At 39.7% G+C, this 17,374-nt stretch overlaps 1 protein-coding gene across 28 annotated transcripts in view; it reads right to left on the reverse strand.

Moving 5' to 3' along the window:
* PDLIM5 (PDZ and LIM domain 5) overlaps nt 1–17,374 on the reverse strand; it is a 196,262-nt gene that overhangs the window by 86,859 nt on the left and 92,029 nt on the right. For 23 of the 28 annotated variants that reach the window (XR_003093179.1, XR_003093180.1, XM_025199487.1 and 20 more), the window contains 2 exons: nt 3,270–3,312; nt 941–1,386 (listed from right to left, as the gene is read on the reverse strand). Coding sequence is in view for 26 of the 28 variants with exons in the window: in XM_025199487.1 (XP_025055272.1) it covers nt 941–1,386; nt 3,270–3,312 (489 nt within the window). In the remaining 2 variants the exon portion in view is untranslated. The remainder of the gene's footprint in view (nt 1–940; nt 1,387–3,269; nt 3,313–17,374) is intronic. The other 5 variants (XM_025199501.1, XM_025199500.1, XM_025199499.1 and 2 more) reach the window with 2 other exon arrangements.

A 17,374-nucleotide genomic window follows, 5' to 3' on the forward strand; every position in this document is an offset into this window, starting at 1 on the left:
TTCAGATGACCTTTAAACAGAAGTGGAAGAATATTGATAATAGCTCACTTTTTAAATCCCTGTTAATGAAAATGTAGTTTTTGGGCTTCAGAAATCTACAGTTAAAAGAAAGCCACAAAATGGACAATAAAAGCAAACAATTATACTTTAAAACATGCTTCTACAGGATTTAATGCTCAGCGAATCTTTAAATTTACAGTGCTAAAACTCAAGCCCTTTTTTGTCTCAAGATGAGCTATTAGCATTTCAAATGATAACATATCTAGAATTTTCTCTTTGACATACCTGGACTGCTAAGATACTTTAAGATGTTTCTGTACTTTTGTGCTGACTTTAGACATTTCAATGTACCTGAATTTCACTAAGATTTTCATTTATATTACTGAAAAATTAGAATCAGTTCAAATTTGATACACTTCCTATACATATATCAGGACTTCCAAATTCCCTGCCCAAAATTTAATGTTCTGTCTTCCCCACGATTATGTACATCATACTCAACATAAGGATATTCAAGATAAAGGTTATTCTGTTTCTTATTCCTGGCTTTCAAAATTCTGTATGATGCTTCTTGACAAATAACTTCCCATTTTTGGGTGCCTGCTGCTTTCTTAACCATGTTAAGACTTGAAAAAAAAAACTGAGTTTGTTGTAAAGTTCAAAACGCATCAAATGAATGATTACAACTGATATTTTTTAAAGTGGAATTAGATAGTAGAGATTACATGGCAAAAAGAAGAAGTGGGATAAACTCATCTAATAAGCTGGTCCCTATATACTTAAAACTGTCCTCTAATAGATATCACTTATCTTTTTTAGAGAGCCGACACCTGAAAACCACATAACTTATTCACGATGCGTTTTATCCCTTTAAACAAAGCTCACAAACCATCCTGAAAAAGAAGTCCCTTACAGCAAACAGTGCCCTGAAGCCACCTACCCATTTTGCTGTTTACTGTCACCCTGGTTCTCTTTGAATCCTCTTCTTTGCCCTTCTGTCACATCCTGGACATTCCCGGTGGAAAGCGCATTCAGGGCTGTATTGTGTGTGGTGGGCTGCCGTGGGATATTAACTGCAGTTTTAACAGCGCTCAGTGCAGGTGAACGCTGATCAGTACTAGATTTTGCATTAGCATGCAGTCCAGATGCAGCAAATGGGGGAGGGGTGACAGTGGCGAGTGGAGGAGGGGAAGCATGTGATGATGGACCAGTCACATGGGCTGGGGTGAAGGCAGACGACGGTGATGGAATGGATGTGACTTTTGAGGATGTGATAGCTCCGAATGGCCTCGGTGCCTTATTGTAGGCAACATTCACTGTGGAAGTTACTTTGGGTGCAACAGCAGATGCAACGGGCACAGGTTTAACTACTTCTTTAAGTTCTCCCTATGCGAAAAAAAAAGAAACACACAAAAACACCAACCACATGCAAAATCCTGAATAGACATTTTCATTGGAAGCAGAGAAGGTAATCCCACTGGCTTGAAATAAAAGATTGCAGCTGTAACACCAGTTTCCAACTTCACTGCCATTATTGCTTTAAAAAGGATAGGACATGCATTCAAGGGAAGCAAAGATACAACCCACATGCAAGCAACTCAAACTCAAGTCACTGATTTCTCTTTTCTCATTCAAGATTCACTTGCCTCAAATCACTTTTAATAGTTAAGGAACAGACCCACTCAGATGCGAAACCCAGCAGAAGACATTCAAATAATATTTGGTTACTGTATTCCCCAGGTTTTCTTCTTTAATTTTTAAATTCAAATTCCACTTGGCAAAAACAATCAAAAATATATTTGGACACATGCACCCAAATAATACAATTTTCTTAATGTTGCAATGTTGCAGTCTGCCACTTGGATGCTAACTGGGAAAATTAATCAAGGACCTTGATTTCCAAAGGCCTCTAGCATAAAGGACTGAAGGTAGAGACAGATATAACAACTCTATCACGATCAAAAACTACCAATTAAAGCGATGATGATGCAAGTGTCGTGCCTGTACAATTCTATAGGGATGCCAGTGTAAAAAAAATCATTCCAACTTGAAGCTTGCTTCAGAGAAGATCAAGGGTGGAACAATTTAGCTAATCTGTATTCTTACGGGATGTATTATGTATTCTTACATAACAGCCAATCCATGCTCCTGAGAGGTAGCTCCCCCCTTCCCTTTTTATTCAGATAAGTGCATTTGTCCATACCCTAAGTGTATCACTGGAAGCATTAGCAAGTAGTATTTCACTGATGTAATCCAAATGCTAGACAAGAAGAAAGGTGTACTTGGCTATTAATCGCATCCATCTTGTTTGGGGAAGCAGCTGAAATCCCTATGCATTACAGTAGCAAAGATCTGGTGAAAAGATGAGCCAACACCAGATACAGAACCCAGGAATTTACAATCTGAAGGGAAAAGGGGGAGAGAGAAAGGCTGCGATCTGGAAGAATTTCAACTAGGACCTCGGAGCACAAGAAAACCAACAACCTGGTTACATAGTTTAACCACCACAAGGACCAGAACTTTAGACCTATGTGTATTTCAACATGTTGTTGAGTGTGTGGGGAGGCGGGGGGGAGGGGGGTGTCTTTTTACCTTCCCCCTGCCATCCCATGACCAGTGGGAGTGGGAAAATGTTTCTTCTTTCCATATATATTTCCACATAACACCAAGCTGATCATTTTCTTATTTATATCTACTGAGGAAACCAATCTTCATGTCCACCCTCCCCAAAAATATTTTAACCAAATACTTGCATTTTAAAAAGGGAGCCTAATGCATGTAATATTTGCCTATATACTCTACTCTACCCTACCATGACATACTTGGGGATATAGCAATGCTCAAAACACTGCCCAAAACTAGATAAATGCTGAAGGGAAATGCTTTCTCTACAACTTCTTTCATATGCAAAGAAAGGTCATGGTCTCTGCTTGGAAACAAACTACAGTACTTTCTTTCTTTGGGGATGGATGGAGGCTACCTTAGAGCCTGTCACTAAGCTAAGAAAAGATGGTCAGGTAATAGAAAGCATGGTGACCAAAAGCTAAAAGTCAATGCATTTATTTACAGCTTTTAAAAAATGTGTCATGTTTTCTGTAAATACACCAATATCACCCTAACAAGAGCAATGTGATTTTTTGTTCTTTGTACATCTAGGAAAACCCTACAGCAGGTACTAAGGGCACTGTCTGAATGAGTCATGTCAAGATTAGGGCTTGATGGAAGTTAGTGGTATATAGTACTTATTTCAGTTACAATGAGGAACATACCTTTTGCACAGGAACAGGTTCAGGTTTTGTTGTAGAAGCCACTCTACAACAGAAATAAAAAAAAAACATGAATTAAAAAATATATGTACTTCATTTGTTGGCAACTTCATTACTCACAAGATATTTTTCTTTTTAAGTTTCCCCCACTCACACACATGAATTGTTTTATTTACATTATGCTTAGAGCAGTGAGTCTCAATCAGGGTGATGTGGTGCCCCAGGCTGCTATGAGATCCTTGCAAGGGTGCCACTCAATGTTAGCACAGTTAGGTGTGCAAACTTGATTATATATCCAGTAAGTGATGTAAAGTTTAAGTCATTTTAAGTACAGTTCAAGTTTTAGATTAACTATAATTTTTTAATGGCTATGAGCCATTAGCTATGGCTATTAGCCAGTTTGCTTATTGTTAGCTACTTATGAAGAAAAAGGAAATTTCATTTAACTTAGTGCTAACAGACAGACAGTGTTTTAACAGAATGCTACCCTGTGCACAGACTTTCTCTTCTGTGCTAAAACAGCAGCTCTGCTTTTGAAGGAATTCAGCCAAATGAAATGACTAAAGGTGCTTTTATATACAGTCTCATCTTTAGAGACCTACCAAATTCATGATTTCATGGATTCCATGAAATCTGCTGAATCCATGAAATCCATGGGAAAAAACAAAAACTTACGGAACACTGCATTAGTTCACTAGGGCAGGAAAAAGGGAAAGGAATGGGGGGACTGCTCCTTCAAAGGGCTGCCAGCAAAATGGCTGCTGCCCCCACCCTTCGCCACTGGTTGGCTGTAAAGGCTGCCTGTTATGTGGCCCAGTCCCTCTCCACCAATCAGCAGCAAGGAGCAGGGCCACCAGGCCCCCTTAGTCAATCAGAGGGGTGGGGGGTGTGCTGCACTCCACTCACAAAATGACTGACTGGGCCCATATTCTGCCTATGAAATTGGGGGGCAACCCCATTAACTATGCAGTTCCCTAGTCATGTTGTATGGGCATTTCATAGGGTCTCAGGTCCTCAAAGGCAAGTTTAACATAATTTGCAAATCCTTGGTAGATAATAACAAGCAACAGCAGTATCTTTGGGCGATGGGGAAAAGTTTGGGGAGGATAGGAAAAGGAAGTCATAATGGTAGCAATGAAGTAGACAAAAGTCTTGCAAACTTTTCAACACCATGGCTATGCTAGCAATAGATCATGGGTACAATGGCCTTAACTAAATTGCATGCATTTAAAATGTAAAGTTTATATCTATATAGATATCTCTACACACACACACACACACACACACACACACACACACGTTTGCATTTACATACAGAACAGTTTTGTTTATAAAAAAACAGTGTCTGAGTTCACAGACATTGCTGCTGATCAGTTTTAGCCTCTTCTTGAAGTACCGGGGAAAGGACAGCTATGTGCCACATTTTTCAGGAGTCATTGGCTACATTAGGTACTTGCTCTGAAATCTAGTATCCCAGGAATTAAGTCAGGAAGAAGCAATTATATGCTATTTTAAACTATACAGGTCTGATTTTCCAGAAGTGCTTTGGCTTGCATGTTTTAATAGGTTAATAAGTGAGGTGCAAATACTGCAAAATACTGAATCCTTTCATTTAATCGGTTACCAGCTAAATGAGGTTACAATTTATACAAGTAGGTGTGTTGGGCTGCCCAGATTAGTACTATGATCACTCGCACAAAAGCATGAAAGTGAGAATTGGTTTCTAATGCTATTCAAACATTCTTAACTTTAATACGTCCAAGATGTTTACCCTTCCAATAAAGGCCACTTAGTTTCAGAACAGACCAGATTCTACTAATAAAACTACTGTGTGCCAGGAAAGTCTAATGCAACAAGTGTAGATATTAATTACTAATTCACAAAAGTGAATGTGTGTATAATGCATATAATATGATGGCTAAACAAATATGCAACGAGCATAAAGATCATTTACACTTTGTCTTAGATATTTTGTTCATCATGGTTGACATATTATGCACACATCAACAATAATCCTGAAGAGAGAGAGGTTTTTTGTTCCTTGTAAGGAACAGATCTGTTCTCCAGTTTCCCACAGAATTTCTAGCCTATGAGACTACTGACCTCAAGACCCATGAAGCACAGGGGTACATCATTAATCACTTCTAATTACAGAGTTGTCAATTTACAGGAGTAAAAGCAACAATGGAAAAAAACAACAAAAAAAGATTCCTTTTATGACTATAGTTATCAGAAAACATGCCATTCCAAAGTTAAATATATTTATAAAAATGGCATTGTTCGAAGTCTGTTGGCTCAACAGTTAGAAGTTTTCATTTTTAACTCATACTATTGCCTATAAAAGATTCATCAAGAAATTTACATTTTGCTATTTGCTATTGCTGGACCTGGAAGTATTACTTACTTAACAAGGAAGGAGACAACCAAATCACCAAGCTGTTAAGTTTCCTAAAATCTCTGTAATGTGGGTGGATAGACTAAAAAGAATATTTGGGAAGAGAAGAGAGTGAGGTGTGTGGAGATGTGGAAAATAGTTATGTTTGTGTCATCATTTTCTAAACAGTGCTGTTGTGATATTGTCAGGTGATTAGAATTTGATGTTTGGCATGATAGCCAAAGTTTCTTTAACAGTAAAACTACAAGATTTGAGACTAAAAAGCATTTATTTATTTGTATTTTGCCAATATTCACAAACTAGCATTTCTTTAAAATTTGCAAACCTACTTTGTGGTCTAAATTAAATGTTTTAAAATATTGTTCCTAAAAAGAAATGAAGTTGATTTAGCTTCTGAAAAAAACAACCAACAAAAAACAAACTAGAATGTTCATAATGTTCTTTTCACTTTTGGAGTCAGATTGCATGCTATTATTTTATTTTCCCCCCAAATATACTTGAGACTTGGAAATAAATGTGTGCGCCCAGACATTTTTTAAAGTTTTTCTTGGCTTTGTTGACTTCAAACTATAATATGCAATTTATGCAAGATTGCATAAAAAATGCTCACCCAGAAACCTAAGCCACCAAGACACGTGAAAAACATTATAGTGGTTATGCAAAACAGTACAAAAAGAAATTCACAGTTCAGGCTGAAATACAAAATGCATCCAGACCTCTATAGAATGCTTCCTCAAACACAGGTAGGACAAAGTCTTTTTAGGACTAGGATGGATATTAATACAGTTTTAAAAGAAAACCTCTGCCCTCAGTATCCCAAGTGTCTTTGTAGGCACTGGCGATCTGCCTCCTACCCTGGTATGTCAAAACTTAACATTGATTTGAGGATGCCAATTTAGCAATGGGATAAGTGGACTGACTGAAAGAATCAATGGTCTTGGTTAGAGGAACCCTCCCTGTTTTTGTATGCATATTCACAGACATTTTCTCGCTGTTACTTTCTCCTCTGCTCCCTCCCCTACCCCAAGTTAAGAGTCATGGGCCATGCGTAGACAAAACGAGAGGTATGTGCATACGACACTTTAAAGTGGGCTAAATGCTTTTGCATTGCTTTAATGGTGTTGGTGTTTGCATGCCTTGGCAGCACATCACGCAGTAGTTCCAGCCGCTGTAGGAAATTTGGTGGCGTAATGCACCTTAAATGACTTGGGGAGCAGCAAACTGCCCCTACAGCCACAGAGTGAAGCACCGGGCTCCATGCAGCTCCATGGCTCTGCAGGAAGCCCTGCAGGCAGCCTGGCAGCTGCCCAGAAAAGCAGGCTCCGACCATGGAAAGTAGTGAGCCTGATCTTTTTTCCCCCCAGCCTGGAGCCTGCCTGCCTGCCTGCCCGAGTTACGCAGTGGGCCTGGTGCTTCCCTCCACAGCTGCGGTGCCCTCCGGGACTGCCCGAGCCCGATGCCTGTGGGTGGGTGCCGCCTGGTGGGGGGAGGGGGTACTGCTGCCAAGGAGGGAAGCACCAGCCCTCCCCCTCCCTGCAGCCCAGGGACTGTTCCACCTGCAGGCAGCTTGCCCTCCTATCTCCTCCCCTCCCCACTGGAGAGGCACGTAAGTCCGTGAGATGTGTGCATGACACAGGGATTTAATCAGCCTTAAATTGAAACGGTGTTTTTTAAAACCCACCACTTCAATTTAGGGCCCTGTTTCATCTGCTCACGCCCATAGTTCCAAGTTGCCAACTAACCGAAAGATGCACCAGACCCACAGCAGCAACACACAAAATATTGACTCTTTAGTGGAATCTAACACAGGATCATCAAACCTATGCTAAATAATAGTTTTAGTGTTAGAATAACAACACATTTAATTCCCCCCCCCCCCCCCGAGTTTTGTTTATGGAACTTCCTGTTCTTCAACTGACAGAAAATGTCTTTTACATACTTGGAAAAGTATACCAAGCAATTGTCTAATTTACACGCATCAAAAATAAATCTCAAAAAACACACCTTAGTAAGTATTTACATCTACCATGGCAGATTTCAAATTTATGATAAATCAAGTTATGCATAAAAAAATGTATGTACTGTAAAACTACTGTTACTAGACTGACAAAAGGTCTTCCCTCAGATTTCCCTTGATAGATATTATTTAATTAATCCTTAGTCTTGGTATTTAATCTAAAAAATCAGGTTTACCTTCCTTAACTCTTTTAGTATGCTACTGTTTCATGAAACAAATCACAATTAGACTTCAGTCTACATTACTATAAACACATGCAAGCCAGTTTTAACATTTATACATACGTTTGGATACAACAGACGCTGACAGATCTATTTCCATTTGCTGTTTAGGAAATTAAAACTGCAACTAAAAAGTTCAGAAAAACGCTATACAAAAAATTACAAGCCTAAATCAAGAATTTACAGACTAAGTAAACATACCTTATGCTTCCAGAATTATAATGAAGCAACACTTGTTAACCAGATATATGTCCAATATTTATTTTATCAACAGTATATTCATACTTAAGAGAGGGGGAAAGTCTGGTGCTAATGAATACTCTCACCCTGCATTCTCCTTTCAGGCATCTTCATTTTGGCCATGTACAGGCACTACATTTGTGTTGGGAGAAAAGCTTTTCTCCTGGCTCAGAGAGAGAATATACTGCAATTCAAAGAATTTCTTGAGTAAGAGAACCAGCTCTTCTGCAAGAAATTTAGATTGATTCCTACAGGGAAAACTGCTCTCCTCCCCATCTAATTTGAACAGCCATCTGTTTCTCTCAGGTATAGAGTCCACCCAATATCCTATAGACCTCTGCTCTCCCATCCTCCCTCCAAAAGAAAGGGAGGGAGAGCACTGGCTCCCTGATAGCCCACCTAGGGAGTAAGTTGTCAGGGAGTTCTGTGGGAACCCCGCAAGGAAAACCTTCCCCACCTCCCACCAACCAGCTGAACAGGAGGGGGGCATTCTCCTACAGTGGGAACTTTCCCTAAACAAGTTCCCACTATGGGAGAATGGCCTTCCTGTCCTGTCAATCAGCTGATTGGTGAGGGGGAATGTGCAGGAATTTTCCCTGTCGAGTGATTTCAAACACAGTCGGGCTGGAATTTAGGGCTGAGGAGTCTCTCTCTACCCAGGTTCCCAGTCCCATGGGCTTTTAAATGTTGTGTGGACTGCCAGCTGGGATATTTAAAAGCTGGCAGGGCAGGGGACAGGGTCCAAGGAGACTGTTAAGAAGCCATTTCCCTTGCACCTTTGGCTTTAAATCACACTGCATTCAGCCCATCTGTGTTGCACATGTGGTGATTTAAAAACCAGGGGCTGTCTATTGACTGCCTGCCCTCTTCCCAGGCAGGGGAGAGGATGAGCTGTCAATTAATCGGCTTCTTCCCTAAGGGTGAAGTAGCTCAAGGAGCAGCCCTCTGCTGTCCCATGGCTGGAGAGCTGCCCTGTATAGCTTCCCAACTAGGGGACTGGAATGCATGCACACTCCAACTCCCAGGATAATTTTTTTAGTTGTAAGAATTTCAGAGAAATTTCAGGGCATTCTTATCCCTAGAAATGAATGCCTATCTGCATCCTTAATATAATCCTGTAGTCTCTATGACTAGATAGACAAAAACTGTAGTCCTAGGATGAAAAAAAAAAAAAAGTGGTTCATACATGGAAAACAAACAAGCTACCATCCCCATCCAGTTATACTACCTAAGCCAACCTAAGCCATATATGGCCAGCTCCCTTCTGGCAATCCAGAAATTACCCAACAGGCTGAGTGAACACTTTAATCATTCCAGTCCATCATTATCTCTGCCAGTGCCATGCTTTTATAAGCAGCCCTGAAAGCAATTAAGCCCCGCCATTTTTAGGGCTGCTAGTCAATGCAAGGTGGCGAAGAACAACTTGGTGATGTGTGAACATTAGACTATTCCCACAAAAAATTCCTACCCTTAATATTGAAATGAATAGGATTTTGCAAATGGGTACTGCTGTTTACATGTTTTAAATGGCCAGCTGTTTTGCCCATGGATAGCTTTAGTGGTTTATAGCATATTTCCATACCAGAGCACATAGCAGAATTGCTTGATTCAGAAAAAAAACACATATAAATTGAATAAATAAACAAATACTTTTAGGAAGATGTTGACATTTGGTACATCCAACTTTACCAGAATTCTCTGGAGATTTTATATGTAAGAGCTTTTTGCAGACCCAGTCTATGTGGAAATGAGTGCCAAAACATTAACATAGTCCATTTTTCCCAAGTCCCTGAAAAGCCCAAAGTGTGAGAAATGGGCAGGTCCTCCTCCTTACTGTTTAATCACTGCCTTACTTGAAGATGAGAGCATGTTACTACAGTAGAGGTAATAATATTTTTTCAGAAACTCAAATAGGGCGAGACATAGACAGGATTAGGGGAGAAAAGGCCTGGGGCACAGACAGTATAGACACACAGGCTCATTGCAGACACTGAAAAAAACAAACCAATAAAATGGCGCTTTGCTTTAAATTCTGCATGTCCCTCCGCTGAGTCCGGCACATGCCCAGAAGAGGCAGCGCACTAGTTGGACCCAGGCTTGTCCAGTGTCTGTATAGTTCAGTTTAGTGGGGCTGTTTTGGAGCTTTTACCTAATAGCTGGTTGAATCAGCTGTAGCTAAAAACAACAAAAAACTCCACTGAAGTACCCAATCTATACAGACGCTGCAGATCCGGGTCAAAGTAATGCATTGCTTCTTCTGGTAAAACATGTGTTTTTTTGTTTTTTTAACATCTGCAAGCAGCCATGATGCCCTCTTCCCAGGGAGATAAACATCTGAAAAAATATGTATGGGGGCCGGATGGGGGCGGGATCCACAGATGAATCTGTTCATTACTAACAACTCTTACATTGAATTGAGGTATCATGTTATATAAAGATTTTCTTCAAGCTCAGTAAGAGACAATTGAAATTCCATCATTCCTTTAATAAAGGAGAAAAGATTTAAAAAAAAAATAAATTGTAAGTAAATGTTTGTTTAAAGAGGGAAAATATGAAAAGCTGAAAAACCCAAAGCTGACTATATGTTCTAAATTTGCAGGGGAACTTGGTGGCTCTTCAGGACAAAATGGAGAAAGAACGTTCAATTTAATGGTAGTTTCACGTCATTTAAAAGCCAATAGTTTGCATTTACTTGCAAACCAACATGCAAAAGCAATGATGGCAAAGTGTTTTTATGTCAAATTTATTCAGTTTTAAGCTTCCTAAAAGTTTTTGCAATACTGTCTATGCAAGTAGTCATGTCATCATCATTTACAGACAGCAGAAATGCCACAAGTGAGAATACACAGGAACTTGAAACCCATCTGTTCTTTTTTAGATTAAACTATATTTAACCTGCATAAATAATCCACCCATTTAGTCCAAACAAACACAATCAGCTATGATCTGTACACATACGGTTCCTGTGTGATGAATTTTTGTGATGTTTAATGCAATTCAAGACATTCCAACTTCCAGCATAGCCTTATGAGGGAAATGAATTAGTCTGTCCCTTACTGTAGACAGTATATCCAGCAAACATCATTCTTTGGATTCTAATTTTAATCTATTTTCACTCTTAAAAATATGTTAAAATAATATTAAGGTCTGGCTATAGTCAGAAAATACTTAATGAAGGTTGAAACTATATTATCACATGCTATTTTCACTGTAGACAGGATAAAATTCTATATGAGGCTACCAAAGAATAGGCTTTATTAATTATTCATTTATAAATTTCAACGATTAGGTACAAATAATTGAGTTAAGGATTAAATTTAACCTAAAACACTGTTTATCGTCTTTGAACAATATAAACCTGCCTTTAACCCATCAAGTACATTTATTGTTCAATACGTTTATCCTAATTGCTACAGAGTGTTCAAAGTACATGACTGGCTGGACTTAAGAGAATCAAAAGTCCTGAAGACAGAACATCAAAATGCAGAAAAGCAAGCCCTCAGCTAATAGATTTGCAAAGGTCAATTAAATCAGAGACTCGAACATAGGGAAACTTGACAGCTAGTTAGCTTTACCTGGGATTTTTAGCTGTTTCCATATTTTCCAAAATTAGGTATAAAGTATAAAATTGAAGTGCAATATGAAATGACAATACAATCATTTTTAAACCGATTAAAAAATGAAGTATGTGCTTCCAGTCAAAATCTGCCATATTTAAGCCCACTGAGAGAATTTTATTGTGAAATTCTTAATTGTTGAAAAAAATAGGGATGGAAATACTATGCTAACTTGCTGGTGGCCTTATTCCAATAATGGCCTCTTCTACCACTACCTGAAAAACAGATCAGGCTGGAAAGCTTTCCCTCAAATTCTAGGTATTTTGTTTCAAACATTTCTTTTTTATGGCAAGTAATTGGAGCGCTCTCAAATTTACTCCTCTTTTGACTGACTAAATAAAAAGTTACACTTTGCATCCTTCAGGTCAGCTCATCCCTTTTTGACTACTCATCTATGAAGGACAATAGCCTTAGTATTACAGATTATACTACATGTTTAATCAGCCATGGAACAGATCCTCACATAACTGAGAAAAACAAAATATTTTAATGGCTTTCCATTTTGGCCTATGGTATTTTCTTTCCCTCCATTATTTTTTTTCAGGACAGCAGTCAGTCTGCTGATGAAATAAAAAAAAGCCAAACATGTTCACATTTCACAACTGGCCAACTTACAGTACTGTAGCTTCCAGAAAAACAAACAAAAAAACTGAGACAGGCAGACATTTTTTAATGCGCACATGCCAAACTATGGTTTGTTAGGGGTTATCTGAACAAAAACAAAATCAGACAATTTAAAGCAAAGAAAAATGAGAATTATTACAAATATTTCTCTCTATCCTTCTTAACTAACTCCATTGACATTATACATCTACTTTATTTTAATCTATCATTATAACAGATGTAATTACTGACCACATAAAAATAAAGGGCAAAGAAAATATTTATGTTATGTTTGCTTTCTATAACATGCACTGTATTTGAAATAGTGGTTTGCGGTCACAAGCTGATGGTTTGAGTTGTCTACCACGTAGCTGTGAAATATATCAACCTTTTTATAGGCACACACAACACCCCAAAAGCAATACAATGCACTGCTCCAGTAATCTCAAGAAGACTAGCTCTAATGGATTAAAACTGGAAACTCTGTATATGTTATATGATACAAGGCCAAAGGGCTGGTGGCTAAACCATTTGCATATACTGCTGTCATACTATGGTGAACATTTCAGAGTCCTTTCCAACATTTATTAAGTAAAGATCTATTTTTTTAAACACTGCTTACACACTTTACAGAAAACTTCAGCTGACCAATGCAGTTTTATTTCCTATACCCCCTGTCCTTATGCCAATATTTTTTAAACCAATAGGTTAAATGACATTAAAATAAATATTTATTCCTATCTGCAATAAACTTCAGAAAAACAGATTGCTACTGAGGTACATTTACTTTTGAAAATAATACAGGTTTGAAGTTATGGTGTTTATGAGGTATAGTGTATGCAAATGTATATCTTACACTGAACATTTTATCATTTTGAAAACAGCTAATTTTGAAGTGTAAAACAGTAATTTCTAAAAGTGTAATATAGCTTTTATTGTGTATAAGCTGTCAACACAAACAGGAGGGGAAAAAAGATAAACAGTAGAAAGTTAAAAGTGAAATCAACACTACACAAGATGGTGCACCAATGTACAAACACCTACATTTTAACCAAAATGTTCTCTTAACTTTCTCAGTTTTTTAAAAACAGAAAATATTTATTTCAGAAAGAAGTATGGTTTTCATATAACTTTGGCTTTAAAAGTTTAAGGAATAAAGAACTCCTGTTGAGACTCCTGTTCTAATCCTAGAAAGATTCCTCTCTCAACAATGTGAGTATATAAATCTGCATGCTGGACAATACATTTGCATATTTCAGAAAAGAATACAGTGCCCAAAACATTTAGTGCCTCTATACAACATATTTCTTTGTTGTATTTAGCACAGCAATGCACCACTCTCGTAATTTTAAATATTCACTAGCTGTAATTTTCATGATGGCAATTATTATAATGTATTGACCTAATAGCTGACATTCTGTAAATGTTATAGGGGTGTGTCTACACGAGGTGCGTTAATAAGCATTAGCCTAAGTTAATGCGCATTATGGATGTGCATCTACATGTGCCCACCCTTAATGTGCATTAAGTTAGGCTAGTCATGCCTAAATTTGATCCCTGCTAATTATGCCTAAATTTGAAGCCTGCACAATTAAAGCACATTAATGCAAATGTAGACATGACCTGGCACTAACTTTAATCTGCCCAGCCACTAGGGGGCGAGCCTGAGCCCAACCCCAGGGCTCCTGGCTGGCCACCTCTCCTGGCTTCAATTTGGGACTAGTTAGTTCCAAGTGCTGGCAGCTGGCTCTGGCTTCAGTTTGGGACTAAAGTTAGTCACAAGTGCTGGCAGCCATGTGACTGGAGGCTGGAGCTCCCCACAGTGGTCACAGGGGCACATGGCAGGGCTGGAGAAACTTGGGACTAACTTTAGGCCCAAGTCCCTGCATGTGTAGACACCTACCAAAAATCGCTTAATACACATTCACTTAACAAACATTAAATGTAGTTGCACTTATCTGCACGTGCAGATGCCCTATGACATCTCCATATTCTCACATAACATGCTTTCTTAAATAATGCACTAGGTCAGGTAAGCAAGCAAGCAAGCAAACAGAAGCAGCCTTTTTAGGCTCCTGGTATGATTTTCGGCCAAACCAAATCTTACTCTCTTTTTATACTTAAATAAAGTCTGAGCCTTAAGTGACGTGCTTTAAAACAAACAACACTGACATTTTAAAGGAGGAAGAAGCAGAAGCTTTTTTTGTATTCCCACATGCAAAAAGACTGGCTGTTTTCAAGACCTCCCAAAGGTAGCCACTGCTCATAGTTCCAGTCCCGTGGTCTACAGCAATCTCATTGGACACATTTGTAAAGAAAAAAAAGTGCAGTTAAGTAAGATTTTATCTTATTAAAACTCTTAAAAATCAAGTTAAAAATACAGAGTACTGGGGATAAATACAATCTTTCTACTCTGGGGAAGGATTTTTTAAAATTTTGTATCTGTTTGGGCTGATAATTCAGAAATCAAGAGCTTCTATACAAATAATTTAACAGCCTAATGATGCCCTATTCACCTGAACGTGATTATGAGCAGCAGTGCAACTCGGAATGGGCAAGAGGGGCACCTACCCCAGATGCCAAGTTAGGATGGGTGCTGGAATTACCCCTTGTCCCTACAGAGTCTGTGCCCCAGTGTAGGGCTTTGACTAACAGCAGGGCAGCCAGCAGGTGCTGGCGAGCCCTGAGGAGGTGATCACATAACCCAGTGAGGGTCATGCGATTGGAGAAGAGCTGAGCAGACTCCATTTTAGCTCGGGCACTCAGGGCTGAACCGACTGCTGGTAACTAGCAGAACAACATCTGGCTGAGTGGCTGCTCAGGAACACCTTGGAAGTAAGGCCAGGAGCTATAGGGATGGCAGGAGGCTCCTGGTCCTGGGTATGACGTGAAACTAGATCCTGCTGGGGAAGGATGGCCTGATGGGGCTGCCTGTGGTGGGGCAGCTCCCCAGAAATGCCAGGCTTGTTGCCTCCCCAGTGAAAGGCAGGTAGGAGCCCCTTATAACCCTAGCTAGAACAGACAGTGGGGCCAGGCACGCTGAGGGAAAGGCACCTGAGTCCCGGGGGATGTAAGACCTGAAGCCCCAGGAAAGGAGCATAGATTTGGTCCAAATGAGGGGGTAGAGAATGTCCCCTGGAAGGGGGGCAGGAAGAGCCTAGTGTCTAGTGAGGGGCTAGAGGCTAGAGTTGGCCTAGTGTTAGGCACAAGAACCATCACCTGTAGAGTAGGCTGCTGGAGACACCTGAAGGGCTGCAGGGGGATCGCCCAGAGTGGAAGTAGGCAAGCCTGATGGCCTGAAGGGTCTACTCAAGAAGAGAAGGGTAGGTTGGTAGTGGCTGTGTGAGAGGGGGAGGAGCATATGTGTAGTGTGTGAGAGACCCAGAAAGGGGAAGAGTTTGGCTTGGCTTCTGGCTGGAGCACCTAATAATTTTGGATGCCATCTGTGAGGCATGGGACACGGTAAGAAGAGGTCAGAGCTGTGTACAGTCTGCATGGCATTGGGGTATTAAATGGGCAGCCTCCTGCTTATTTACTCTTGTATTAATAAATAGCACATCATGACAGGCAAGACAGGGTGGACTGCCCTAGACAGAGGGGTGGGCTGACACTGTGAAAGGCCATGTGATCCTTCCCCATCACACCCAGCAACAAAGGTAGCCTCATAGCTTACCCATGCCAGGAATTCCAGAACAGTCCCTGACTCCAGAATACATCTCTATGCAGTATAGTACTCTCAGGTATGTGTCAACAGTTAGTTAAGGAGAAGTAAACACAGAGCATCCCTTACCATTTAACAGACAGTTCAGAGTGTCTCACTGGCTAGGGACAGAAATTACATGTAAATTGGTATAAATGATCAGAAATAGGTTCAAATCTGTAGCAGAACAGAAATTCAGTGCACATAAACGGCTTTTAAAATGGCTGAAACTGGTTTAAGATCAACTTAACAGTTGGATGGAAGTAATATCAGACTTAACAGATCTAGGTTATATTGGTTTACTGAACTTCTGTCCCAGATCCCCTCCAGATTCAAGTCAACTCACCAGTTCCCTAGCATCCCAGGATGCTTTGCATCTCCCCAGCAAACCCCCACCCCACCTTGCAGGGTGGGTGGGCTAGACTTGGCCCAAGCTGTTTGCTTCAGGCTGGCAGGGAGGTGTGCTCTAGCACACCCCAGCTTCTAGCCAGGGCCACTGTAGCCACGTGGCTGCATTTCTGAAATCAAAAGTGAGTATCTGTTCATTTGCTGATGGGTTCAATCTATGCAGCCAAGACTAACCTGCAAATATCTAATTGATTTAGCCTTGGGCTTTTTGACTATTATGCCTTAATGCCTCAGTCCTCCAAATTAACATAGCTATGATACTTTGGGCTCACTTGCTCACACGATGAGGAACTGGCAGTCCCATCACTTTATAAGCCCTACTTATTAATTATCTTCAACAATGGGAGTTATATCTGACCAATTTATGTCCATTTCTTTTCTTTACTGTAAATCCTCACTGTTACTACAACAGCTTTTGCCAAACAGCAGTATCTGCATAACTATAAAGAGCACATAGCAAAAAGATTCTGGCAACAAAAAACACCTTTTCCTGAAATCTATAGATATAGAATCTCTATGGCTAACTTTTACCCCAAAGGCCTTCCACCAGAGCAGGCTACTTTTTGAACCAAAGAAACCTAATAAAAGGCATAGGACAAAACAATTCCTGGACCAAGGAATGCTTCAACAGCCCTCAAAAATCCTAGACATAGTGCTGACGTAAATCTGCCATCAATCCTAGGTTATAATTTGGAGGATTAGATGTCGCAAGCTAAACTGTTTTTTCAGTGCTTTACACAGTATGGGTGAATAATATTAAAGTTACCTCATCTGTCTAAAACAGAGTCCAAATAAATCCACCAGAAAAATCAAACTGACAAATATTTTAACTTGAAATTATCATGACAAGCTGAAAATGAGTTCCTCCTTCTCCTGATCATCATATCCTTACTTGGAAATACATGGG

The sequence above is a fragment of the Alligator sinensis genome, unplaced genomic scaffold (genome assembly GCF_000455745.1).
Source record: "Alligator sinensis unplaced genomic scaffold, ASM45574v1 scaffold194_1, whole genome shotgun sequence".
NCBI classification, from domain to species: domain Eukaryota; kingdom Metazoa; phylum Chordata; order Crocodylia; family Alligatoridae; genus Alligator; species Alligator sinensis.